The 26,322-nt window shown below is 39.0% G+C and overlaps 1 protein-coding gene across 2 annotated transcripts in view; it reads left to right on the top strand.

Moving 5' to 3' along the window:
• The window catches only part of ADAM9 (ADAM metallopeptidase domain 9), a 102,954-nt gene that overhangs the window by 11,634 nt on the left and 64,998 nt on the right, over positions 1–26,322 (top strand). Inside the window, exons 3-7 of one of the 2 annotated variants that reach the window (XM_004284897.4) lie at positions 1,288–1,346; positions 16,329–16,407; positions 21,825–21,901; positions 22,906–23,101; positions 25,116–25,181. In XM_004284897.4, coding sequence (XP_004284945.1) covers positions 1,288–1,346; positions 16,329–16,407; positions 21,825–21,901; positions 22,906–23,101; positions 25,116–25,181 — 477 coding nt within the window. The remainder of the gene's footprint in view (positions 1–1,287; positions 1,347–16,328; positions 16,408–21,824; positions 21,902–22,905; positions 23,102–25,115; positions 25,182–26,322) is intronic. The other variant, XM_033415058.2, reaches the window with a different exon arrangement.

Genomic DNA, 26,322 nt, shown 5'->3' with positions numbered 1-26,322 from the left:
GAAAATTAAAGCAGGGAGGGGGTTGGGAATGTTGGAATTGGGTGTGGGGGTGAGGGGGTAGGACGGTTTGTGTTTTTTAATAGGACAGCCCGGGAAGACTTTACTAAGAAGGTAACCCTGGAGCAGAGCAAAGACCAGAAGGAAGGGAATGAGCAACCCAGGCAGCTGTTTGGGGGAAGAATGTAATATCACAAAACAATTCTCAGATTCTCAGAATTCTTCTCAGAGGATATGACAGTGATGTTTTTACGTCCTATGTTTGTCGAAGAGCAGAAAGGATAGAAACGCACACTCCAAAACTGTGGCGTTGGAAGGAGCTTGGTATTTTTGATGCCTCAGTGGAGAGAGAGGTAGATGGCAGAGTCCTGAGGTCCCCACACAGGATGTAGAAGCAGAACCCCAGGACCTGGATCTCAGTCTTGGCCTTAGAAGTCAGATGTTGAAGTGCCCTAGGAAAGGAGATCCTGCTGTTTCTTGGCAAAACATTCACTTAGAGTCCAGAAACAGTAGGGAGAATAAGAGGACACTCCTGATACTATTATTATTTGTTGAGTCCCTCCATGACTGTCTTTTTTATTAGAATTATGGCAAAGTTGAATCCCCTGGTTCTAGAGATCACATTAAAGTGCTTCTTGCTAATGAAACAGTGAGTCACTGGGCAAGTTATTTTAGCGTTTGAGGTAGAGAAGAGGATCCCACAAGCTGAGGATGTGTAAGTGTAAGTTGCCTCATCACACTGTTATTTAATGTACCACTAATTAAGAAAGGAACAGAGTGCTACCAGTTAGACTGCTCTGCCTCTGTACGATGTATCCGGATTTCAAAGGTGTTCACGTGAGGGGGAAAGTCTGTTTAGAAGCGATGAAATGTGTTGAGCCATGTGAAGATATAAAATCATAAAAGGCTATTAATTTCGTCTAACCAGAACGAGGGAATATCTTTTGAAACTAAGAGGTTCATTTCATTTAAAACAAAAGGAAGAACTACTTTATACTATAGGTAATACAGGGATGGACTTAGTAAAAATAATCCCTTAAGTTATAGCTCAATTATAAATGAATTTAAGAAGAGTTTAGATAAACATGCAGGTTGTTTTCCACAGTAGTTTATTAAAGGAAGGTAGGGATGATCAGAGTACATTTTTATGATTTACGAGTATATTTAAGGTTCTTTCATAAAATAGTTCTCGTCAGTACCAAGTTATTTTCATTCAGGATGGAATTTCTGTTGTTGAAAAGTTATTTAGAAGATAGTGTTTTATTGTTCTTTTCTCCTTTGTGCATTTAGGTATCTTATGTCATTCAAGCTGAAGGAAAAGAGCATATTATTCACTTGGAAAGGAATAAGTAAGAAATTTAATTTACTTTGGCTTTTCAGTAATTTTTTTTTCAGTGCTATATGGGTATCTTTTCTAGTTAGATATTGCTTAGTAGATTGATAAAAAGGTGAGAATAATAAGAGTAGATGTATGGAAAAAGCCATACTATTTTGCATTTCCATTGACATTAGAGCAAAGGAAAATAAATCTAAATTAAAGGAAGAGAAAGTTGTATTTAAGAAAACTTTAAAATCATGATCGGCCCAAGAAACAGCTGAGCAGGGGGTAGAGAAGTCTTTAGTAGTTTTATCAGTCTGCTAGAGCTGCCACAGCAAAGTACTACAGATGTAAACAACAGACATGTATTTTCTCACAGGACTGGAAGTCCAAGATCAAGGTGCCAGCAGGGTTAGTGTCTGGTGAGGGCTCTCTTCTTGGGTTGCAGATGGCCACCTTCTGGCCAGTGCTCATATGACCTCTCCTTGGCCTGTGTGCACAGGAAGCGGGGTAGATGGATGAGCGAGCTCTCTGGCTTCTCTTCTTGTGAGGACGCTAATCCTGTTGGCTCAGGGGTCCGCCTTATGACCTCATTTAACCATAACTTCCTTAGGTGGCCACATCTCCAAATACAGCCACTCTGGGGGTTAGGGCTTCAACATAAGGATTTTGGGAGGGGGACAAAACATTCAGTCCATAGCAGTGGTCTCTCACCCCCCTTTTTAATCTCTTCTCATTTTGTCATGTTTTCACCTGATCCCACCTCAGTAAGGCTAGTGATGTATATACATGTGCGATGTCTGGTCTGCATTCCTATGCTCTTTTTTTCTTTTCTTTTCTTTTTTGTAACATCTTTGTTAGAGTATAATTGCTTTACAATGTTGTGTTTGTTTCTGCTGTATAACAAAGTGAATCAGCTATATGTATACATATATCCCCATAAACCCTCCCTCTTGCGTGTCCCTCCCACCATCTAGGTGGCCACAGAGCACCGAGCTGAACTCCCTGTGCTATGCAGCTGCTTCCCACTAGCTATCTGTTTTACATTTGGTAGTATATATAAGTCCATGCCACTCTCACACTTCGTCCCAGCTTACCCTTCCCACACCCCATGTCCTCAAGTCCATTCTCTACGTCTGTGTCTTTATTCCTGTCCTGCCCCTAGGTTCATCAGAACCATTTTTTTTTTTTTTAGATTCCATATATATGTGTTAGCATACGGCATTTGTTTTTCTCTTTCTGACTTACTTCACTCTGTATAACAGACTCTAGGTCCATCCACCTCACTACAAATAACTCAGTTTCATTTCTTTGTATGGCTGAGTAATATTCCATTGTGTATATGTGCCACATCTTCTTTATCCATTCATCTGTCGATGGACACTTAGGTTGCTTCCATGTCCTGGCTATTGTAAATAGAGCTGCAATGAACATTGTGGTACATGACTCTTTTTGAATTATGGATTTCTCAGGGTATATGCCCAGTAGTGGGATTGCTGGATCATATGGTAATTCTATTTTTAGTTTTTTAAGGAACCTCCATACTGTTCTCCATAGTGGCTCTATCAATTTACATTCCCACCAACAGTGCAAGAGGGTTCCCTTTTCTCCACACCCTCTCCAGCATTTATTGTTTGTAGATATTTTTGATGATGGCCATTCTGACTGGTGTGAGGTGATACCTCATTGTAGTTTTGATTTGCATTTCTCTAATGATTAGTGATGTTGAGCATCCTTTCATGTGTTTGTTGGCAGTCTGTATACCTTCTTTGGAGAAATGTCTATTTAGGTCTGCCCATTTTTAGATTGAGTTGTTTGTTTGTTTGTTTGTGGTAAGCGGGCCTCTGACTGTTGTGGCCTCTCCTGTTGCGGAGGACAGACTCTGGACGCGCAGGCTCAGTGGCCATGGCTCACGGGCCCAGCTGCTCTGTGGCATGTGGGATCTTCCCGGACCAGGGCATGAAAGCTTGTCCCCTGCATCGGCAGGCGATCTCTCAACCACTGCGCCACCAGGGAAGCCCAGGTTGTTTGTTTTTTTGATTGAGCTGCATGAGCTACTTGTAAATTTTGGAGATTAATCCTTAGTCAGTTGCTTCATTTGCAAATATTTTCTCCCATTCTGAGGGTTGTATTTTCGTCTTGTTTATGGTTTCCTTTGCTGTGCAAAAGCTTTTAAGTTTCATTTGGTCCCATTTGTTTATTTTTGTTTTATTTCCATTTCTGTAGGTCAAAAAGGATCTTGCTGTGATTTATGTCATAGAGTGTTCTGCCTATGTTTTCCTCTAAGAGTTTTATAGTGTCTGGCCTTACATTTAGGTCTTTAATCCATTTTGAATTTATTTTTGTGTATGGTGTTAAGAAGTGTTCTAATTTCATTCTTTTACATGTAGCTGTCCATTTTACCCAGCACCACTTACTGAAGAGGCTGTCTTCTCTCCATTGTATATTCTTGCCTCCTTTATCAAAAATAAGGTGACCATATGGGCGTGGGTTTATCTCTGGGCTTTCTTTCCTGTTCCATTAATCTATATTTCTGTTTTTGTGCCAGTACCATACTGTCTTGAGTACTGTAGCTTTGTAGTATTGTCTGAAGTCAGGGAGCCTGATTCCTCCAGCTCTGCTTTTCTTTCTCAAGATTGCTTTGGCTATTCGGGGTCTTTTGTGTTTCCATACAAATTGTGAAATTTTTAGTTCTAGTTCTGTGAAAAAATGCCATTGGTAGTTTGATAGGGATTGCACTGAATCTGTAGATTGCTTTGGGTAGTAGAGTCATTTTCACAATGTTGATTCTTCCAATCCAAGAACATGGTATATCTCTCCATCTGTTGGTATCGTCTTTAATTTCTTTCATCAGTGTCTTATAGTTTTCTGCATACTGGTCTTTTGTCTCCTTAGGTAGGTTTATTCCTAGGTTTATTATTCTTTTTGTTGCAATGGTAAATGGGAGTGTTTCTTTAATTTCTCTTTCAGATTTTTCATCATTAGTGTATAGGAATGCAAGATATTTCTGTGCATCAATTTTGTATCCTGCTACTTTACCAAATTCATTGATTAGCTCTAGTAGTTTTCTGGTAGCATCTTTAGGATTCTCTATGTATAGTATCATGTCGTCTGCAAACAGTGATAGCTTTACATCTTCTTTTCCAACTTGGATTCCTTTTATTTCTTTTTCTTCTCTGATTGCTGTGGCTAAAACTTCCAAAACTGTGTTGAATAACGATGGTGAGAGTGGACAACCTTGTCTTGTCCCTGTTCTTAGAGGAAATGGTTTCAGTTTTTCACCATTGAGAACGATGTTGGCTGTGGGTTTGTCATATATGGCCTTTATTATATTGAGGTAAGTTCCCTCTATGCCTACCTTCTGGAGGGTTTTTATCATATATAGGTGTTCAATTTTGTCGAAAGTTTTTTCTGCATCTATTGAGATGATCATATGGTTTTTCTCCTTCAGTTTGTTAATATGGTTTGTCACATTGATTGATTTGCGTATATTGAAGTATCCTTCCTGGGATAAACCCCACTTGATCATGGTGTATGATCCTTTTAGTGTTCTGTTGGATTCTGTTTGTTAGTATTTTGTTGAGGATTTTTGCATCTATGTTCCTCAGTGATATTGGCCTGTAGTTTTCTTTCTTTGTGACATCTTTGTCTGGTTTTGGTATCAGGGTGATGGTGGCCTCGTAGAATGAGTTGGGGAGTGTTCCTCCCTCTGGCATATTTTGGAAGAGTTTGAGAAGGATGGGTGTTAGCTCTTCTCTAAATATTTGATAGAATTCACCTGTGGAGCCATGTGGTCCTGGGCTCTTGTTTGTTGGAAAATTTCTAATCACAGTCTCAATTTCAGTGCTTGTGATTGTTCTGTTTATATTTTCTATTTCTTCCCTGTTCAGTCTCAGAAGGTTGTGCTTTTCTAAGAATTTGTCCATTTTTTCCAGGTTGTCACCTTATTGGCATATAGTTGCTTGCAGTAATCTCTCATGATCCTTTGTATTTCTGCAGTGTCTGTTGTTACTTCTCCTTTTTTATTTCTAATTCTGTTGATTTGAGTCTTGTCCCTTTTTTTCTTGGAGAGTGTGTCTAGTGATTTATCAATTTTGTTTATCTTCTCAAAGAACCAGCTTTGAGTTTTATTGATCTTTGCTATCATTTCCTTCATTGCTTTTTCATTTATTTCTCATCTGATCTTTATGATTTCTTCCCTTCTGCTAACTTAGGGATTTTTTTTGTTCTTCTTTCTCTAATTGTTTTAGGTGTATGGTTAGGTTGTTTATTTGAGATTTTTCTTGTTTCTTGAGGTAGGATTGTATTGCCATAAACTTCCCTCTTAGAACTGCTTTTGCTGCATCCCATAGGTTTTGGGTCGTCGTGTTTTCATTGTCATTTTTGTCTAGGTAGTTGTTGATTTCCTCTTTGATTTCTTCAGTGATCTCTTGGTTATTTAGTAATGTATTGTTTAGCCTCCATGTGTTTGGTATTTTTTTACAGATTTTTTCCTGTAATTGATATCTAGTCTCATAGCATTGTGCTTGCAAAAGATACTTCATATGATTTCAATATTCTTAAATTTACCAAGGGTTGATTTGTGACCCAAGATATGATTTATCCTGGAGAATGTTCCATGAGCACTTGAGAAGAAAGTGTATTCTGATTTTTCTGGATGAAATGTCCTATAAATATCAATTAAGTCCATCTTGTTTAATGTGTCATTTAAAGTTTGTGTTTCCTTAATTTATTTTCATTTTGGATAATCTGTCCATTGGTGAAAGTGGGGTGTTAAAGTCCCCTACTATTATTGTGTTACTGTTGATTTCCTCTTTTATGGCCGTTAGCATTTGCCTTCTGTATTGAGGTGCTCCTATGCGGGGTGCATAAATATTGACAATTGTTATATCTTCTTCTTGGATTGATCCCTTGATCATTATGTAGTGTCCTTCTTTGTCTCTTGTAATAGTCTTTATTTTAAAGTCTATTTTGTCTGATATGAGAATTGCTACTCCAGCTTTCTTTTGATTTCCATTTGCATGGAATATCCTTTTCCATCCCCTCACTTTCAGTCTGTATGTGTCCCTAGGTATGAAGGGGGTCTCTTGTAGACAGCATATGTACGGGTCTTGTTTTTGTATCCATTAAGCCAGTGTATGTCTTTTGGTTGGAGCATTTAATCCATTTACATTTAAAGTAATTATCAATATGTATGTTCCTATTATCATTTTCTTAATTGTTTTGGGTTTGTTTTGATAGGTCTTTTCCTTCTCTTGTGTTTCCTGCCTAGAAAAGTTCCTTTAGCATTTGTTGTAAAGTTACTTTGGTGGTGCTGAATACTCTTAGATTTTGCTTGTCCTTAAAGGTTTTAATTTGTCTGTTGAATCTGAATGAGATCCTTGCTGTGTAGAGCAATCTTGGTTGTAGATTTTTCCCTTTCATCACTTTAAGTATGTCCTGCCCCTCCCTTCTGGCTTGCAGAGTTTCTGCTAAAGATCAGCTGTTAACCTTATGGGGATTCCCTTGTATGTTATTTGTTGCTTTTCCCTTGCTGCTTTTAATATTTTTTCTTTGTATTTAATTTTTGTTAGTGTGATTAATATGTGTCTTGGCGTTTTTCTCCTTGGATTTATCCTGTATGGGACTCTCTGAGCTTCCTGGACTTGATTGCCTATTTCCTTTCCCACGTTAGGGAAGTTTTCAACTATAATCTCTTCAAATATTTTCTCAGACCCTTTCTTTTTCTCTTTTTCTTCTGGGACCCCTATAATTCAAATGTTGGTGCCTTTAATGTCGTCTCAGAGGCCTCTGAGACTCTCCTCAATTCTTTTCATTCTTTTTTCTTTATTCTGCTCCGTGGCAGTTATTTCCACTATATTATCTTCCAGGTCACGTATCCGTTCTTCTGCCTCAGTTATTCTGCTACTGATTCCTTGCAGAGAATTTTTAATTTCATTTATTGTGTTGCTCATCATTGTTTGTTTGCTCTTTAGTTCTTCTAAGTCCTTGTTAAACGTTTCTTGTATTTTCTCCATTCTATTTCCAAGATTTTGGATCACCTTTACTATCATTACTCTGAATTATTTTTCCCGTAGACTGCCTATTTCCTCTTCATGTGTTTGGTCTGGTGGGGTTTTAGCTTGCTCCTCCTTCTGCTGCTCCTTTCTATGTCTTATGTTGTTTAACTTACTGTGTTTGGGGTCTCCTTTTTTCAGGCTCCAGGCTCATAATTCCTGTTGCTTTTGTTTCCTGCCCCCAGTGGGTGAGGTTGGTTCAGTGGGTTGTGTAGGCTTCCTGGTGGAGGGGACTGGTGCCTGTGTTCTGGTGGGTTGGGCTGTATCTTGTCTTTCTGGTGGGCAGCACCTCGTCCGGTGGCGTGTTTTGGGGTGTCTGTGAACTTAGTAGGATTTTAGGCAGCCTCTCTGCTAATGGGTGGGGTTGTGTTCCTGTCTTGCTAGTTGTTTGGCATGGGGCGTCCAGCACTGGAGTTTACTGGCTGTTGGGTGGAGCTGGGTCATAGCATTGAGACGGAGATCTCTGGGAGAGCTCTCGCCATTTGATATGATGTGGGGCTGGGAGGTCTCTTGTGGTTCAGTGTCCTGAATTTGCCTCTCCCACCCAGAGGCTCAGGCCTGACATCAGGCTGGAGCACCAAGACCCTGTCAGCCACACGGCTCAGAAGAAAAGGGAGAAAAAATAAAAATTAAATAATAATTTTAAAAAATTATTGTAAAAAATAATAATAGTTTTTAAAAAAAAAGAAAAGAGCAACCAAACGAATAAACAGATTCACCAATGATAACAAATGCTAAACAGTAAGCTGAGATAAACATAAAAATCGGAAAGAAGTCAATCGCAGACAGCAAACCCCAAGTCTACAGTTGCTCCCAAAGTGCACCGCCACAATTTTGGGATGATCGTTGTCTATTCAGGTATTCCACAGATGCAGGGTATATCAAGTTGATTATGGGGATTTAATCTGCTGTTCCTGAGGCTGCACAAAGAAATTTCCTTTTCTCTTCTTTGTTCACACAGCTCATGGGTTCAGCTTTGGTTTTGGCCCTGCCTCTGTGTGTAGGTTGCTCCCGGGCATCTGTTCCCACCCAGACAGGAGGGGGTTGAAGCAGCGGCTGTTTAGGGGGCTCTTGCTCATTCAGGTGGGGGGGGGTGGGAGGGGTACAGTAGTTATAATTGGAATGCGGGGCGAGCCTGTGGTGGCAGAGGCCGACGTGACGTTGCAACAGCCTGGGGCATGCCGTGTGTTCTCCTGGGGAAGTTGTCCCTGGATCATGGGACCCTGGCAGTGTCGGGCTGCACAGGCTCCTTGGGGGCGTGTGGATAGTGACCTGTGCTCGCACACAGGCTTCTTGGTGGCTGCAGCAGCAGCATTAGCGTTTCATGCCCATCTCTGGGGTCCAAGCTGATAGCCGCGGCTCGCGCCCATCTCTGGAGCTCGTTTAGGCAGTGCTCTGAATCCCCTCTCCTCGCACACCCCGAAACAATGGTCTCTTGCCTCTTAGGCAGGTCCAGACCTTTTCCCGGACTCCCTCCCGGCTAGCTGTGGCGCACTAACCCCTTCAGGCTGTGTTCAGGCAGCCAACCCCAGTCCTCTCCCTGGGATCTGACCTCTGAAGCCCGAGCCTCAGCTCCCAGCCGCCACCTGCCCCGGCAGGCGAGCAGAAAAGCCTCTCGGCCTGGTGAGTGCCGGTTGGCACTGATCCTCTGTGCGTGAATCTCTCCGCTTTGCCCTCTGCACCCCTGTTGCGCTCTCCTCCATAGCTCTGAAGCTTCATCTCTACCAGTGAAGAGGCTTCCTAGTGTGTGGAAACTTTTCCTCCTTCACAGAGCCCTCCCAGAGGTGCAGGTCCCGTCCCTATTCTTTTGTCTCTGTTTTTTCTTTTTTCTTTTGCCCTACCCAGGTACGTGGGGAGTTTCTTGCCTTTTGGGAAGTCTGAGATCTTCTGCCAGCGTTCAGTACGTGTTCTGTAGGAGTTGTTCCACATGTAGACGTATTTCTGATGTATTTGTGGGGAGGAAGGTGATCTCCACGTCTTACTCCTCCACCATCTTGAAGGTCCCCCTATGCTTCTTGAATTAGTGGGCAAATGTACTTTTCCAGGCATTTGTTAAGAGGAACCAGGTCTTTGAATATCTTTGAAAGGCAGTCATCAAAGCTAATGATCACTAGCGAAAGAGTTAGGGTAGATAGCCTATTATTATGGCTATCAATGAACGGGGGACTCTGTTTGAGTGAGCGCTTATTTTTTTCCTCCCAGGGCTTCTACAATGGCAGTCTTAACCTTTTTTGGTCATGAATCCCTTGCTGAAAGATACGAAGCCTCCTTGCAGAGGGATGGACATAATTACTTCTGCTGGGTTATTGGGCAGGGCCTGTGGGTTGTGGGGCAGAAGATAGCACACCTTTTCTCTGCCTGTGCTCAACAACTTTAAACATAAACTAAAAGGGTGAGTTAGATAGGAGGTCAAAATACCACTTTTATTATTGATGAGGGCTGGGTTAGAGGATTTACCATAGACTGAGAGCCTGATGGACCTGCCAGTCCTGAACCCCGGATTAGGCAGATTCATCCACTCACGTCAGCCTGCACGGTGGCAGGCCTGCTCCTGGAGGAGCGTGGCAAAATCTGTGCTCCCACTGGCAGGCAGTGACTTCCAAGGAAGAGGAAGGGCAGAGCAAAGCCAAGTACCATCTCCAGTTTATTCTTTTTAAATTCACCACCAGAGGGAGCAAAGAGTGTGTATGTGTTGGGGAGAAAGGGGAGAGACAGGGCAGTGACTGAACAGGGTTGGATAATGGAAAGGACTCAAAACTCCACGGGCTACTCCGAAGCTCACTCAAGGAGACTTTCATAAAGGTAAAGGGTACAGGACATCAGGACAAAGAAAGCAGAGGAGATCGTGAAGGAGTTTGAACACTTCCAGACAGAGCCCCCCAGGGTCCTTTTTCAGTTGCACAGATGTGCTTTGTCTTCAGATTACAAACCACTGAGATATGACTGAAGCATCATCTTTTCAGGGTAAACAAGCATCATGTTTACCGAAGGGGTCTTTTATACTATATTGGTCACGTGGCTAAAGTCAGGCTGTGTAACTGATTAAACTGCACGTAAACCGTTGATCTCTCCATCTCTTAAACAGTCTAGACAGTCTGAGCCTGGAGTTTAGAAGGTTAAGGGTTACTTCATAAACCACTAGCTGGCACCCTGCATCCATGCCTTGTCCATAAGCCTTGGAGATGAGTATACTGCTGCTCCATTGCTGCTGCAAATGACACAGGTCCTTTGCTTGACCAGACTTTGGTCAGGCTACTGAACTTTCCCCTGGGTGCATGTCTACACTTCCTTGGAAAATCCAGTTTTAGCAAGAACCCTGCTAAGTGAGTTTAGCAAGAACCCCCCACCCTCAACATCTGATCAAATTCCTCATCTTCCGCCATCCCCTCGGGTGATGTCTGGTCACCGTGGCCTGTCTTCAGTAAGAATCCGTGAGTCTGTTTAGCCAGAGCTTCCTTCACCGTGGTGTTTCATCTTAGTAATTTTCCATCCACTGACCCCCACCCTGCTCATTGGGTACAAATTCCCACCTGCCCATGCTGTGCTTGGAGTTGAGCCTGATCTCTGTCCCTCACTGTAAAATGCCATTGCAGTGGTCCTGAATAAGGTTAGCCTCACCATCTTTAACACGTGTCACTGAATATTTTTTTCTTTGACAGTCATGGCGCCATGACTCGTATAGGATCAGATTCATCACTGGACCCCCCGACCTCTCACTCTGGACCCTAAGTATGCACCTTGAAGCCCTTGTCTTCAGTCCTGACTGACTGATCGGGGATCCATTGGTGACTCTGACTCCTGAACCATTGCTCCAGACAAACATCCATTGAAGCTGACTTGATTTTTACGGTTTTGGGTATACCCTCTGAAGCTGGGTTAGAGTCCCAGGCTTCTTTCGACAGGTACCTCCTGGGCTGGAAGGTCTTCCTGGCTCCGTGTTCTGAATGGGGATTACTCCCTGGTGTCCTGGGCTGGAGCTTCTTTCTTCCTGACTCTGTGTGAAGTCTCTGTTCTCTCTTTTGGATCTGGCTTCTCCCATTGGAACTTCTCAGCCAACTAAACCACCTCTTCTCACATCCTGTTGACTCTCTGCTATGCCAGCTCTGTTCGCTTCTGTTCTTGTTGGCATGTTTTGCTGAGGATAATTTGGAACTTTGTTGGCGTCTTTTGGAAACTTGAGATCTCCCCAGATTGACTGCTCTAATACTGCTCCCTCCCTGTTGCTTCTGCTCCTCCGTCCTCCTCTTACCACCATCAATCTTCCCCCCAGTTCCCTTGGATCCTTTGATATGTCCCACTTCAAACCGCCACCTCCTCCATCCATCTGTGCACACCCGTCAGACTTTCCCCTCCCACTGCAGCCCCTCAGCTCCCCACAGCCACTTCCATTTTTGGTCCCTTGCCGTCCGTCGGGGGCTCTCAAGAAACTCAGGTAGCCTTGAAAGCAGCTACCTGAGTCTGAAAAGAAGAACAAAAGGCTATTTGGAAATAGAACTGAATGATTTGTCCACTCACATGGGCTTTGGAAACATCCAGACAGCAGTTAGATGTCTCTTCAGTCTGTTGCCTAAAATTTAGACCACAGCAAAGGAAGATTACGTATCACGGCAAGAGAAGATCTTAAAAGTCTCCTCCAGAAGTATTGGTAGGCAGGTGACCTTAACTTGTTTTATTTGCCAGAGACAATTCAGATGAAAATACGAAGTGGAGATAAACAAATAAGATTGTATTGCTGTTTTACTGACTCACGGCTAAAATTTTAAAATGAAAACTCTTAAGTTCTCTATTTGTGTCTGTATGTTTATGTATTTCTATATATATGTATGTTATAGGTGTGTGATAGTTTCCTACCTCTGGATGGTATTATCACATTAATTTATAAAATCCCTTAAAGAGTTCTATTCAAATTGGTTTAGAGATAAATGAGCACTTAGATAAATTATGTTCTTAAAACTCTCAGGAATACAGAAACTAACCCAAGTGTTTTTAAGTTCACATGATCTTGAATAATCTTTTTGCTAGTTCTTATATTGTTGATACAGTTGTTGATAAATTGACAACTTCAGGGCTGTCGGCTTTAAATATGTAATGCAGATATGCAATTTTTTCCACCTATGTTTACTATTCAAATAAGCTTATGTTATCTCTACCAGATATTTAAGATTATAAATTATAAATCAACCCTTAGGACAAAATGTATAATAAAAAGGAATTGCTTGATGTCAAGCATGGCAGTTAAAAAAAAAGAGGCAAGAACCATAAATATATAATTTTTTGTTCTTCGCTTTTGTGATTTTTTTTTTTGATACTTGCGTGATTGTCAACAAGAAAAACAACTTAAGATGATGGATGGCTAGCTTTGTTTAATTAATGGCTCATGAAATTTTCATGAGTAATTCAAGTATAATTGTTCAGAACAAGTAAATAGATGTAAGTGGACTAAAAGTTTATAAATGAACTTTTCAATGGTAATTATGTTTTATGCCTCCTGAAAAATAGTTTCAAACATTTTTTTCATAACTTGAAACCTTAAAGCTATACGAAGTTAAGTCAAAGATGGGTAATCATTGACTACATAATTTCCAAATAAGAGAAAATATTGAAATATTAATTGCCGAAGAGAAATTTAATTTTATTTACTTTTGGCATCTTGTTTTCATATGGTATAGAGAAGCTAAATATATTTAGGTCTGTTAGTAAGCATGAGGAATTGTACTGTGAAAAAGACACATCTCTAGAAATTATGAAATAATGTATTCATTATTACAGAATGATAGTATGTAGCAGACAGTTTGCAATTGCCTGCTTCCTAGTTTTTACTGAAAATTAGAGTTACTAATGATTAAAAAATCTAATCAATATAAATAAATGAAACCACTAGGAATAATAAGGGTAAAGAAAACAAACGGTATACAAGGAAAATATAAGGTGTATTTTTGATAAGGAAGGGTATGAAAGATATGTTTTGCTAAGGGTAAGAGAGGATAATTTTGTCCCAAAGTAGAATGAATGGTTGTTCCAGAATGAGAAAGAAGAAAAATGTAGGACAAAAACTGAGTGATGTAAGAAAATTTCTAAAGAAAGTTTGTGGAAAAGGGACCTTGGAAAAGGAATCTTTCCTTGTGTGGTCAAAACTGGCTACTATTGGATGGATTTATTTGTAAGGTTTTTTGGTTTGTTTGTTTAATTTGCCTTAGTATTAATAGTACACTGATACAAAACCAGAATTTGGTTTTCTTTCTCTGTTAAAACACAAGGTTTTCTTAGATTATTGGTTTCCTCTTAATAGGAAATGGTAAAAAAGGTTGTTTTCTTTACTTAAGTAATCAGCTTGGGAGGATAAGATTTTGTGTTTTAAGATAATTTCCAGTGTGTCTTGTGTTTATCAGGTCTTTGATTATTTCAGAAAACCAGATCTTCTCAATATTAAGAAAGCTAAGAGTTTTTTGTTTTTTTTTTTAATAACTGGGTAACTTTCTGTATGTGCCTTTGAAATCTTTTAATTGTGACTTTGGTTAAATGGACAGCTAAGTGTTGTTTCACAGTGACACCTGTGATCCAATTTAGTCAAGTGTTCAAACCTTTTGGCATTTTTGACAATTTCCCCAAATCAAATTCTAAGTGGAGTCTCTTTGACCCCAAACTAACTTTGATATTTCCAAAATGGCCCTTGGAAAATCTCAAAGGATTTGTCTCCTTATGAAAAGAGAGATGTTGAACTAATCAGGTTTATTTGATGTGTTAACGCATCTTATATTCACGGCAGTATAGTTATTTGCATAAGTTCAGTCAAAATCTATCCTCCTTGTAACACAAAGCAATTGGAAACCTTTCTTATATTACCAAGACTTTGATTGTAATGTCATATTTGGGAATGATGTGTACTGAATCAGATATGACCAGATAGCTCTAAGGATCTAAGGTTGACTTTAAGAAGGCAATGTTTATACAGCTCCCCTTGGAAGAACCATCCTGTTCCTGGCTTACAGGGTTTCCTGCCTTACAGGTGAGTAAGGAAGGTCACTTCTGGCAGGCCCAGGAACCTCAGGATGTTTGGGGAACCTTCAGAAGAGAGGAATTCACCCAAATCTATAGGTATTGCAGTCAGATCTGGTGGCAAGTTTTTGACTTGGCTTCTTAGCCTTGAGAGGGAATGCTCCAGCAAAGCAAACTCAAACAAGGTACTATGTGGTCAATCACTGTTTTTGCTGTACTTATGTAAATAACCAGGCCAAATTTAATGAGACCAAACTTCCTTGCAAACAAATTAGTCTTACTTTATCTTTCACAGAAATGGGTGTGACTGTAGAGAGAATGTGCTTTTTTGTTTGTTTCAATGGAAAACTATAGTGAACTGTTGCTGCTTTCATCTTGCACATTTTGCCAGCTTTACCAAATCCTGAATTCTTCTAGTTTCCTCCTGTATCTGGCTACAACTCTCTAAGTTCACATTTCCAAATTTTGTCCTTTCTGACTTGGAATCATTGACAACTAAAACTGCCCTTTTCCTGAAACTCTGTAAGCTGCAGCTGGAAGACTTGATAGAAACTTCAAAAAAAAATGATTACAATAGATCATGTATGGGCGAGCTTCATGCCTCCTGCTGTGTGGACCTCTCAGGAAATTCATCAGAATACCTGATGCTATCACCAGTGACATTGAAACTGCAAACTAGGAAAATGTGTCAGGTGGCCAGTGCCAACCTCAGTCTAACACCTGAAGATGCTCTAAGCTCAAGTCTAAAAAATCTTGATGGCTTCCTCCTGGACTTAGAAACTGGGTTTCTAACTACTAATCTTTGTTTTTCTTTTATTTTTCATAGCAACTCCCCTCATTAAATGCCTGACTGCCAGCACCACCCAGCAAATATCCTCTACTATCAGGTTCCAATAGATGATTCAGCTGGTCTGTAATGAACAAAAGACAACTGAATGAGGAAATGGACTTGTATTATTCAGAGGAAAGAAGAATGTCTTTTCTTTCCTTGAACAAGCAGGGAGACTAACAAAGATTCTTTACTTGACCAAACTTTAGTCAGGTTCCTGAACCTTCTCCTAGGTCCAGCAGTGTAGTTTGTTGTAAAATCTAGTTTTAGCAAGAACTTCCCCCTCCCCCCCATATCTGATCATTCTGGATGTCTGATCAGGTTCTTTATCTTCCACTCCCCTTCCCCGCCCAGTGATGTCTGATCACCCTGGCCTGTCCTCAGCAAGAATCTGTTAGGTTAGTTTAGCCAGAATGTCCCTCACCCCTGTTGTTTCCTCATAGTAATTTTCCATCCACTGACCCTCACCATGCTCCTTGGTTATAAATTCCCACTTCCCCGTGCTGTATTTGGAGTTGAGCCTGGTCTTTCTCCCCACCGCCCTGTAAAATCCCTTTGCAGTGGTTCCTATACTTATGTCGATAATAATGTCTGCCTTACCATCTTCAACAAGCATCACTGGATATCTTTTCATTGACAAAGCTAACCCTATTTTGCACGTGTGGTTTCCACTATCAGTCTACCTTAACATGGAAGGAAGCTTCAGGAATCAGCAATGATTGGTTCCTCTAACAGCTGACACAGATTTTGCCCCCGTACTTAGGAGGTCAAGGAGCGCTGCTTCTTTATATAGGAGATTTAAAAGAGGGTAAAATCATTTATTTTCTTCCAGAAATATGGTGTACTATATAACCTAATTTATACTTTTCCTATGAGATGTATCAGAAAACTTTAAGGATGTTACGTATGTTTTATGAACCAGCATTTTGTGACCGTGAGGACAACGCATGATTTCAGATGCAGGTCCCTTCATGAGCTTTTAGTTTTATGGTAGCTCCTTCTTTGAATAACAATTTATCAGGTGAAAGTTTTTATTTCTGCTCATCTCTTCTGGGATAATGCCTTATAAGTTGTGTCCTTAGTTGCAAATAGATAAAATCATTTTAAATGGTGTGTTTTATTCCTCTTGCAGGGACCTTTTACCCAAAGATTTTGTAGTTTATACCTACAACAAGGAAGGGGCTCTGATCTCTGACTACCCTGATATACAGGTAATATATTTTCCTCCTGACCCTATAGCAGAATTTAAAACAATTATAATTTTAAAGTGCGTTCTCTTCAGGTACTCAGGACTGTTACCTTGTGCTTCCCCAAGGACCTCTTTTGATATTATTATATATGGCATTGTCCTGGGGTGGGAGTGTGAGTGCATTGACATAAATTAAACAGTATTTACCTTACGGCTCTCCTGGTTCTCCATGGTCAAGTGATTTTTAAAAGAGCAGGAAAATAATCTTCTATTTTCCTGCTCTTTTAAATCCTGATAATCCTTAGAGATTATGAAGGGGAAAAGTCTGATTTATTTTTTTATTTTTTATTTTATTTATTTTGCTGAAAATGGATACCTCTTAAAGTACATCTTACTTCCTTATTAAACCATTTGACTTGCCATTAGTACTTAGTAAAGAACAAACACTTGTTTCCTATTATACGTTCTGATTTTTTGCTGAAAACAATTATTTTCTTAAGAATTGTGGTCCTTTTTGCATCAGAGAACAGAGTTTTCCTGAGGACAGAACTGGCCAGGAATACTTGAAATAATTGGCAGATGTCAACTTTGCTTTATGTGTTATTTAATTAGAGCATAACTATTTCGAATTTTTTTGCTATAGTTTTCATGAGAAATCTTTGTTACCATTAAACATGTATTATTTTTCCCCTGAGCTTTGTTATGTTTTGCTAGGTGGAATTGTTTATGTTAGTTTTGCACTTTTGCAGCTCTCTTCAAATAAATAGAAGGCAAAACCTTTATTTTATTTTATTTATTTATTTTTAACATCTTTATTGGAGTATAATTGCTTTACAATGTTGTGTTAGTTTCTGCTGTATAACAAAGTGAATCAGCTATACATATACAAATGTCCCCGTATCCCCTCCCTCTTGTGTCTCCCTCCCACCCTCCCTATCCCACCCCTCTAGGTGGTCACAAAGCACCGAGCTGATCTCCCTGTGCTATGCGGCTGCTTCCCACTAGCTAGCTATTTTACATTTGGTAGTGTATATATGTCAATGCCACTCTCTCACTTCGTCCCAGCTTACCTTTCCCCCTACCTGTGTCCTCAAGTCCATTCTCTATGTCTGCGACTTTATTCCTGTCCTGCCCCTAGGTTCATCAGAACCATTTTTTTTTTAGACTCCATATATATGTGTTAGCATACGGTATTTGTTTTTCTGTTTCTGACTTACTTCACTCTGTATGACAGACTCTAGGTCCATCCACCTCACTACAAATAACTCAATTTCATTTCTTTTTCTGGCTGAGTAATATTCCATTGTATATATGTGCTACATCTTCTTTATCCATTCATCTGTCAATGGACATTTAGGTTGCTTCCATGTGCTGGCTATTGTAAATAGAGCTGCAATGAACATCGTGTACATGACTCTTTTTGAATTATGAAAACCTTTATTTTAGATTAATTATTAGTACTTAAAAAAGGCAGTGCTGACTTAGATCCATCCTTTGCTGGCCAGTTTTCTGACTCCTTTATCTCAATGTTGTGTTTGTCCATTGTTCTATTTCATTTGTTTTGTTTTGTTTTATTGTTTTTCCATTGTTTAATAGCAAAATAGTAGAGGAGTTTAAATGTATGTGATAGCATAAACCAGAACACAGATAATCCATTCAGCCGTTCATCCATCCATCCAGTCATCCATCCGAAGATTACTACAGCATGAGACCAAAGACCACGTAATTTATGCCACTCAACAAAAGCAGTGATTTTAAAAAGGCATTTTTTCTCTTGGAGCGGTTTCTTGGCCTGGATTTTGGTAACACACACTGCTTGGACTTGATTCCTGGCTCTATTATTTATTTGCTGGTCAAGTTTCTTAAACCTGTTTGTCCCTTAGAATCCTCACCTTAAAATGGGAATAATAATTATAACTTCATGGAGTTATTGGGAAGCTTAAATGAGTTAATACTTGTAAGATACTACTTAGAACAGTCAGTCCAACAACTGTGAACTCAATATTATTTTTTACTATTATTGAAAGTTTATATGCTTAAAACTGCTAAAAATAGATTTCAGTTTTATAGAGATTTATTCAACTGTTATCATAAAGAATTACAATTTAATTATGTTTTCCTGGGTGTTTGAAAAATATAAACTAAGACAGATGGAGCCTTTCACTTATTGGTTATTGAATATTGTTCAAATAGATAAAAGTGTGACTATAGATTTGAGACAGTAATTAAAACTTTGGTACTGGGATTTTTGTGTGTGTGGCAACATTGTCAGATATCATCATGGAATATACTTTTGTTCATAAAACGCAGTTAAGTTACACTGAGAAAATGTAAATGCTTTCCCTTGTGATTCTGTTATTTAAATTAATTTGTAAAGCTCTTATGTGGCTTTCATCATCAGCATCTTTCACAAGGCCATTTTTCACAAAGAAACACAGTTTTAATAACCACTTGATATGAGTTGCTGTGTGAAATAAAACTCCAAATTAGTATTAGTCTTTGAACTTTGGGGTACCTTGCAAATGCATTAGAAAGTCCCTCAACTAACTCCCTCAGTTAATTAATGCTCCTTCTTTCCTCTGAAAAATTTGTTGACTGCCCCAACCTCGCTGGCCCTTGTGGCTGGTAGGCTCTTCTCAGATACTTCTGAGTACTTCTACTCCCAGTAGTTGAGTTTTTTGCTTACAGTTTTTGTGTTTCCAAAACTGTTTATGCCATTTATACCTTTACTCTAATCATGCGATTCAATTGGATGTTTTGTAAACTTGCGAAATAGGATTTGTTGTTTTTTTAAAAAACTAAATTGAAGGCTTTGGAAAGATTTAATAAAACCAAGTTATTAAAGAAATACCATCAAGTTGGTAGATTGAGTGATCAAGTGCTGGATTTCAGTCATGTCAAATGAGAGCTTCTATTATAGTGGAAGTAGAAGCATTTAATTTTTGAGCGCTGTGAGTTACTGTATTACTATCTCATAAGTGCTACCTCATCTGTAATAGAAGAGGTGTCTCTTTTCCTCTAGTGAGAAGAAGGCAGTATCAAAGCTAGACTTTAACTACAAAGCACTAGAAAGAAAACAGTGGTTGTAAATAACCTCACACTGGAAAAAGTTGTAAAATGTTGAAATTTCACCTGTGTTGTTTAGTGCATAATTGTTTAATTTTTTAAAAAATGTTCACAGTTTTAGACTTATAGGAAAAGTTGCAGGAATGATAGAAAACATTCGTGCATACCCTTTACCTAGATTCTCCAAAAGTTAGCATTTATCACGTATACTTTATCCCTTCTTCTCTCTCTTTTTTTTTCTTTCCTGAAGAGTATGTTGTACACCTGGTGTCCCTTTACTCTTAAATACTTCAGTGTAAATTTCCTAAAAACAAGAATTTCTTTTATGTCACCATAGTATAGTTCTCAAAATTAAGAAGTTAATATTGAAGCAATACTGTTATTCAGTTACATACCTTATTGATATTTGTTTTGGTCCATTATCCTAATAATGTACTTTATAGTGAAAGGAAATCCAATTTCACGTGTTATGCTCAGCAGTCTCCCGTTTCCTTTAATCCAGAAATCCATAGTCTTCCCTTGTATTTCACAACATTGGCATTTTTGAGAAGTACAGGCCGACATTTTGTAGAACGTCCTGCAATTTGGGTTTGTGTGATGTTTACTCATGATTGGATTCAGGTTATGCACTTTTGGCAGGAATCCACCCTGAAGGGACATTGAGCCGTTCTCTGTATCATATCATGAGCATGTGCTGCAATTAGTTTATCACTGACAGTGTTAACATTGATGATTAAGGAGTTGTCTGCTGGGTTTCTTCTCTGTAAAGTTACTGTGTTTTGCCTTTTTTGGTTAGATACTTTGAAGCTTAGTAACTACCCCAATGCTTCTCAAATTTTTACCCCCTAGTTTTAGTATTTGCCTGAATCAGTTGTTATGATGGTTGTCAAAATGGTGATTTCCTAATTTCATCAGTGCTTCTGTATTCACTGGTGGTTTCTACTGTAAGGAAGAGTTTTTCCTTCTTACTTGTTTATATCAGCATAGACTCATGGGTTCTTACTGTATCATTGGTGAAATTGAAAATCTTTTCATTTATATAAGGGCATTTTTATATCTTCTTTTGTGAATTGTCGTTCAACTCTTTTGCTCCATCTTCTATTAGGTTTAATCTTTCCCCTTTAATGTTTCAGAGTTCTTTGTATTATATATAATATAGTATAGTTTTATCTATGATAAAAGTTACAGATACTTCTCACCAGTCTCTGAGTTGTCTTTTGACTTTTTTTTTTGGTGTTTCTTTTAATGTAGAAGTTAAAAAAATTTTTTTTAATACAGTGAAAATTATCAGTCTTTTCTTCTGTTGACTCTAGATTTTGAGTGATAGGAAGTCTTTCTCTACACCAGCTTAAAGAGGAATTCACCCATGTTTGCTTTTAGGTCTTGCATGGGTTCATTTTTTTAAATGTTTGGATTCTTGATCCATTTGGAGCTTATTCTTAGTATGGTGTGAGGTATGGATCTACTTTACCCTTTTTTGAATGTCTAACCGGTTGGCTGAGCTCCACTTGTTAAAAAGTGCATCTTTGCCTCAGTGATTTGAGATGCCACTTTTATCATATAAGGTTCCACATGTATTTCAGTCTATTTTGAGACTTCGTATTCTGCTCCACTAGTTGGTCTCTCAGTTAACGCACCACCAGGACCCTACTGTTTTAATTATTAAGGCCCGATGATATGTCATAAGGTCTGGCAGGGCTGGTCCTCCTCCTCCTCCTCCCACTCCCCTTGGCTTTTCTTTTTTAGTGCTCTACAGTTGTTTTAAAGATGAAAAAATCTCATTGTGTACTAAAAAATTCTGATATTAGTAAGTGATATGCTTGCATTTCCACTGGTCAGTTTCTTGCTCAAGATTAAGGATAAAGTCTCTTTAATTTTTAAAGATGGTTAAATGTATAACTAATAATAATAATAGTATAATCAGTATGCTTATATGAAGAAAAGAAAATCATCGGATCAAAGTCACTGTTTTTGCCGTGTACTGAATTTTTTCCCCCTTGGTGTCACTAGCCTGTCACAAGGTCCTCTTCTGTATTGGATTTCAGTTGGCTGCTGTGGCATCTTCTTGCCTGTGATTAAAAATGTTAAACATGACGTTATGCTTCCTTGTTCTGCTTCTAGGTTTAAAGGTTATAGTAGTAGAGTTGTTTGTACTTAGTGTCCTCTGGAATTCCGCCTAAACATTTGTGTAGCTGTAGGGTGATAGTAGACAGTCTGAAGATAGTACAAAGAATGCCATGTGATAATGATGGGATGCCAATAATAAAAATTTTTAGTTTATGGGCCTTAAGTAATTTTGTTGGTTCTGCAGTTTCTATGATGATTTTCAGCAATGTAACAGTATTTGAAGATAATACAGTTTTTATCATTTAGAATCATTGTCATTATCGGGGATACGTGGAGGGCGTTTATAATTCATCGATTGCTCTTAGCAACTGTTTTGGACTCAGGTAAGGAATTTTCTTTATCAATTTTTCGGGGTTTTTTCATTCCCTTATTTCTTTCCTCTTTACCTATCTCTGTCTCCAGATCAAGTCACTTTAGGGGACTTAAATTTAGATTTTACTTTGATGTTGCTGAAGGTCTTTATAGCTGTGTTTCAGATGTCATTTTCAGCATGTTTATTTAGGACAGTCTTGCAGTTGATGAATTTTAATAACTAAAGAAAAAATTTCATTTTTTTGAGTCCACTAAATAAACTTTGCTATTTAAAATAACGCATACTTTAAATTTCTGTCACCCTTCAGGTTTATAAAATTTTCACCTATATTCTTTCATCTAAGGTGCATAATGACTGTGAAAAGGGGCTGATTATTTCCATATTTAGGTGAGCAAGCTGAGGTTCAGAGAAATCATATCATGTATCAAGTGAAGTGATAATAATATTAAAATTAAATTTATTAAGGGCCAGGCAGCATGACACTGGGCTGGTTGATTGTTTGCATGATTGATTGAACTAAGAAATATTACTTTAAATTCTCAAACCAACTATATAAGATGGCTATGACTATCTCCATTTAAGTAATGATACTTGTAGAAGAGTTACTGTGTGCCAGGCAACGTTCTAAGTATTTTGTGTGTATTAAATAATTTAGTTTTCAGAACAACTCTATGGAGAATGTAAACTAAGGCTAGTAGGAAACATTTGGGATTCAAACTCTGGTCCTCTGGCTCCAGACTTCACACTTTTAGCCACTGTTCTGAATTGCCTTTCCTTATACAGCAAACCCTCAGAGAGGTTAGGTAACTTTCAGGCAGTCATGCTAGTGAGTAGTCGTCTTGTGCTTTAAGTTTAGGTCTGCCTGCCTGTAAAGCCTCTGTTTTTCTCTATACCATTCTACCCCTTCTTACATATGTTAAGAAGTAGGACTTTTATTCAGGTTTCTTAATTCCTTTTCCTGTGTATTTTTTTTTTCATTCTAAAAACTTGTGTACGTGTAATACAACACTTAAGAGGCTTGCTGCATATAGAGAATGTGAGTTATGGGATTGAACCCCTGCAAAACAGCTCTCATTTTGAGCACATCTTTTATCGAATGGATGATGTCCACAAAGAGCCTGTGAAATGTGGGGTTTCCAACAAGGATACAGAGGAAGAAACCACAAAGGATGAAGAGGAAGAGCCTCCCAGCGTCACTCAGCTACTTCGAGTAAGGACATAATGTATTTCTTCATGGCTGAGACTCAAGTTAAAAAAAAATGTTGTGTTTGTGCCTTAAACCAATACCTGTTATTACTGTGTTTTTGCCAACTGTATGCCAGACATTGTGATGGGTACTAAGGGGATAGAAAGATGAGCAATACGCAGTTCCTGCCAGCACGATGAGTACAATTAGGCTTCTGTGTTTTGGAAACTAGGGCTTAAGTCTTAAACAGTAACTGTATTTCTTTTTGTCATTGCTACCTAATAGCCCTTTACAGTGACTTTGAGAGGGATTTTTAAAAAATATTAATTAATTAATTTACTTTTGGCTGCATTGGGTCTTCATTGCTGCACGCGGGCTTTCTCTAGTTGTGGCGAGCCGGGGCTACTCTTCGTTGCGGTGCGCGGGCTTCTCATTGCGGTGGCTTCTCTTGTTGCGGAGCACGGGCTGTAGGTGCGTGGGCTTCAGTAGTTGTGGCTTGAGGGCTCTAGAGCTCAGGCTCAGTAGTTGTGCCGCACGGGCTTAGTTGCTCCGTGGTATGTGGGATCTTCCCGGACCGGGGCTTGAACCCTTGTCTCCTGCATTGGCAGGCAGATTCTTAACCACTGCGCCACCAGGGAAGTCTGGCCGTGGGCTTTTTTTTTTTTTTTTTTTGCGGTACGTGGGCCTCTCACTGTTGTGGCCTCTCCCGCTGCGGAGCACAGGCTCCGGACGCGCAGGCTCAGCGGCCAAGGCTCACAGGCCCAGCCACTCCGCGGCATGTGGGATCTTCCCGGACCGGGGCACTGCGCCACCAGGGAAGCCCCAGCCGTGGTCTTTTTGATGTAGATATGCTTTACACAGACTGGAGTGGTAATTCTGGAGCTCTAAAGTGAAAAAGAGAGAGAGAGGGAAAGAGATTGAGGTTTAGAACTTTAATGATCTCCGATTTTTTCCAGGGACACTCATGGTATCCCTGTTTTGAGACTTCTTTAGGATTCCTTGGCTTACTCTTGACAGGAGTCTCTTTTTTTTTTTTTTTTTTTTCCCTGTACGCGGGCCTCTCACTGTTGTGGCCTCTTCCGTTGCGGAGCACAGGCTCCGGACGCGCAGGCTCAGCAGCCATGGCTCACGGGTCCAGCCGCTCCGCGGCATATGGGATCTTCCCGGACCGGGGCACGAACCCGTGTCCCCTGCATTGGCAGGCGGACTGTCAACCACTGCGCCACCAGGGAAGCCCTTGACAGGAGTCTCTTAACCTGAACTGTTTCTAGGACCAGAGGAACCTCAGTTGCAGAGAAGCCAGCTTTCTACATAATGAGATGATGTCGCTGTGGTAGAAGAGGCTTGTGCCTCTTCTTCTGGTGTATTTTAATTAACTCATACTAGTTTATGGCATTATTTTCATTGCCTCTCCTGCCATTCATTCTTTTGACTTTTGTACTGTTCTTTTTAATCATTGGAAAACATTAAATTTTAGCTCATGCTATACTTTATCTAAATTTCTGTAAAATCACAGAACTAATTTTTTTTTAAAGTGGCAACCTTGTATGTCAGGGTCAATTGTATCAGTGAAACTGGAAGAAAAAAAAATAAAGGACAACAATAACAAAATAAAATGACAACCTTGTCCTTCCTTCTGCTCTGGGTTATTGGCAGATATTCTTTCTTCTACTCCCAACAAAGTGATGGAGTTTCCTATTAACGTGTGTGTGTGTGTGTGTGTGTGTGTGTGTGTGTGTGTGTGTAGTTTAGATATTAGAAGATCAGTTATTCTGCTTTGGAAACTTGAATAACTCATATTGTCTTTAACTAGATAGAATATTTCTCAGATCAGTACAGATGGCAGATATCACTTTTTTAAAAAAACGTGTTGTTTTGGCTTTATTGATCTAGGATGTGTTAAAATCATTTTATGACGTTCTTAACAGACATGAAATAAGTGACTAGAGGTTAGGGTAAGATCATTATGTATGAAAAACGTGTAGCCTTATACCTTTTTTTTTTTTTTTTGCCTTTATGATGTTTGTGTGTTTGACAGAGAAGAAGAGCTGTCCTGCCACAGACCCGCTATGTGGAGCTGTTCATTGTCGTAGACAAGGAAAGGGTAGGATTGGTGACAGTTTTTCTTCTTTTTCATGAAAAGCAGATGAGAAGTGAGCATCCCGTGAAGGAAATATTAAATATAACATATTTGTATTGATTTCTGTTAAATGTAATTTAAAAACTAAAATGACTTTTTTTCTTGATATTCATACATGATATTCCTAATACCTCCAGAACTGAATGTAGCAAATGAGATTACCTCTACCTTTATTTTTTACTGGTGATTTTCTTCCCCCTGTTCTTTTGGGTGATTTGCATATGCCAAATTTCTTAAGTGAAACTGTTCTGCCTCTCAGTTAAGCTCTTGAGACTTTTTCAGAGACATTTAAAGGACTGTGGTGATAAACCCAGTTAATCAGATATTGCTTTGTTGCCTAATAAAATTGCTTTTCTTTCTAGAATTTCAGCTAACCTATTTAAGAGACAGAAAACTATCTAAGAGAAAGATATCTCTAAGAGATATCTATCTATCTATTCTATTTAAGAGTTAGAAAACTTCCAGGTTCTTGGCATGCTTTAGAAGGGAGCAGAGGAGAATAGGTCAGCTTAGCATTTACTATTTATTTTATTGTACAGGATAACACCAGGGCATTTTCCTTATTCATACTTAAGAATTGTGCTTTACTCAACTAAAAAAAGTTATGTGTCTATTTCAGCATTTACAGCATTATCAATTTTAGATACAGCTGCTATATAATTTAACCTATAGATTATTTGAAATGTTTTGTGTGACTTGTACTTCCAACTTTGTTGTTTGTGCAAATAAGCTGTTTGCAGAAACTTAACACAATTGACAAGTCCTTTCTTGTAACCTGCAGAGACAGTTTTGAGGATTTTTATGTTTTTTTAAAAAAAATCCCTTATTGTATGTAGACTGGAAAAAAAACAAGCCATATTTTTAAGAGATAGAAATATATTCAGATTTGTTCATTATAGGTTCATTATCCTCAAGTGTAGAAGGAAGAAGCATAAAGGAGTATGAACAAGCATGAACTTTGTCCCAGATAATGTGTAAAATGTTCCTGTAGAATGTTGTGGACAAGTGACAAAAATAGAGATTTGAAAAGTTTTTCTTTATTACTCTCTCCACATAGGTAGAAAATGGTTCAAAATAAAAATGGTTCTATTTTAATCAAACCTTG

This window comes from Orcinus orca, chromosome 21 (genome assembly GCF_937001465.1).
Source record: "Orcinus orca chromosome 21, mOrcOrc1.1, whole genome shotgun sequence".
NCBI classification, from domain to species: Eukaryota; Metazoa; Chordata; class Mammalia; order Artiodactyla; family Delphinidae; genus Orcinus; species Orcinus orca.
The sequence above is the reverse complement of the archived record's forward strand: the minus strand, read 5'-3'. Positions and strand labels throughout refer to the sequence as shown.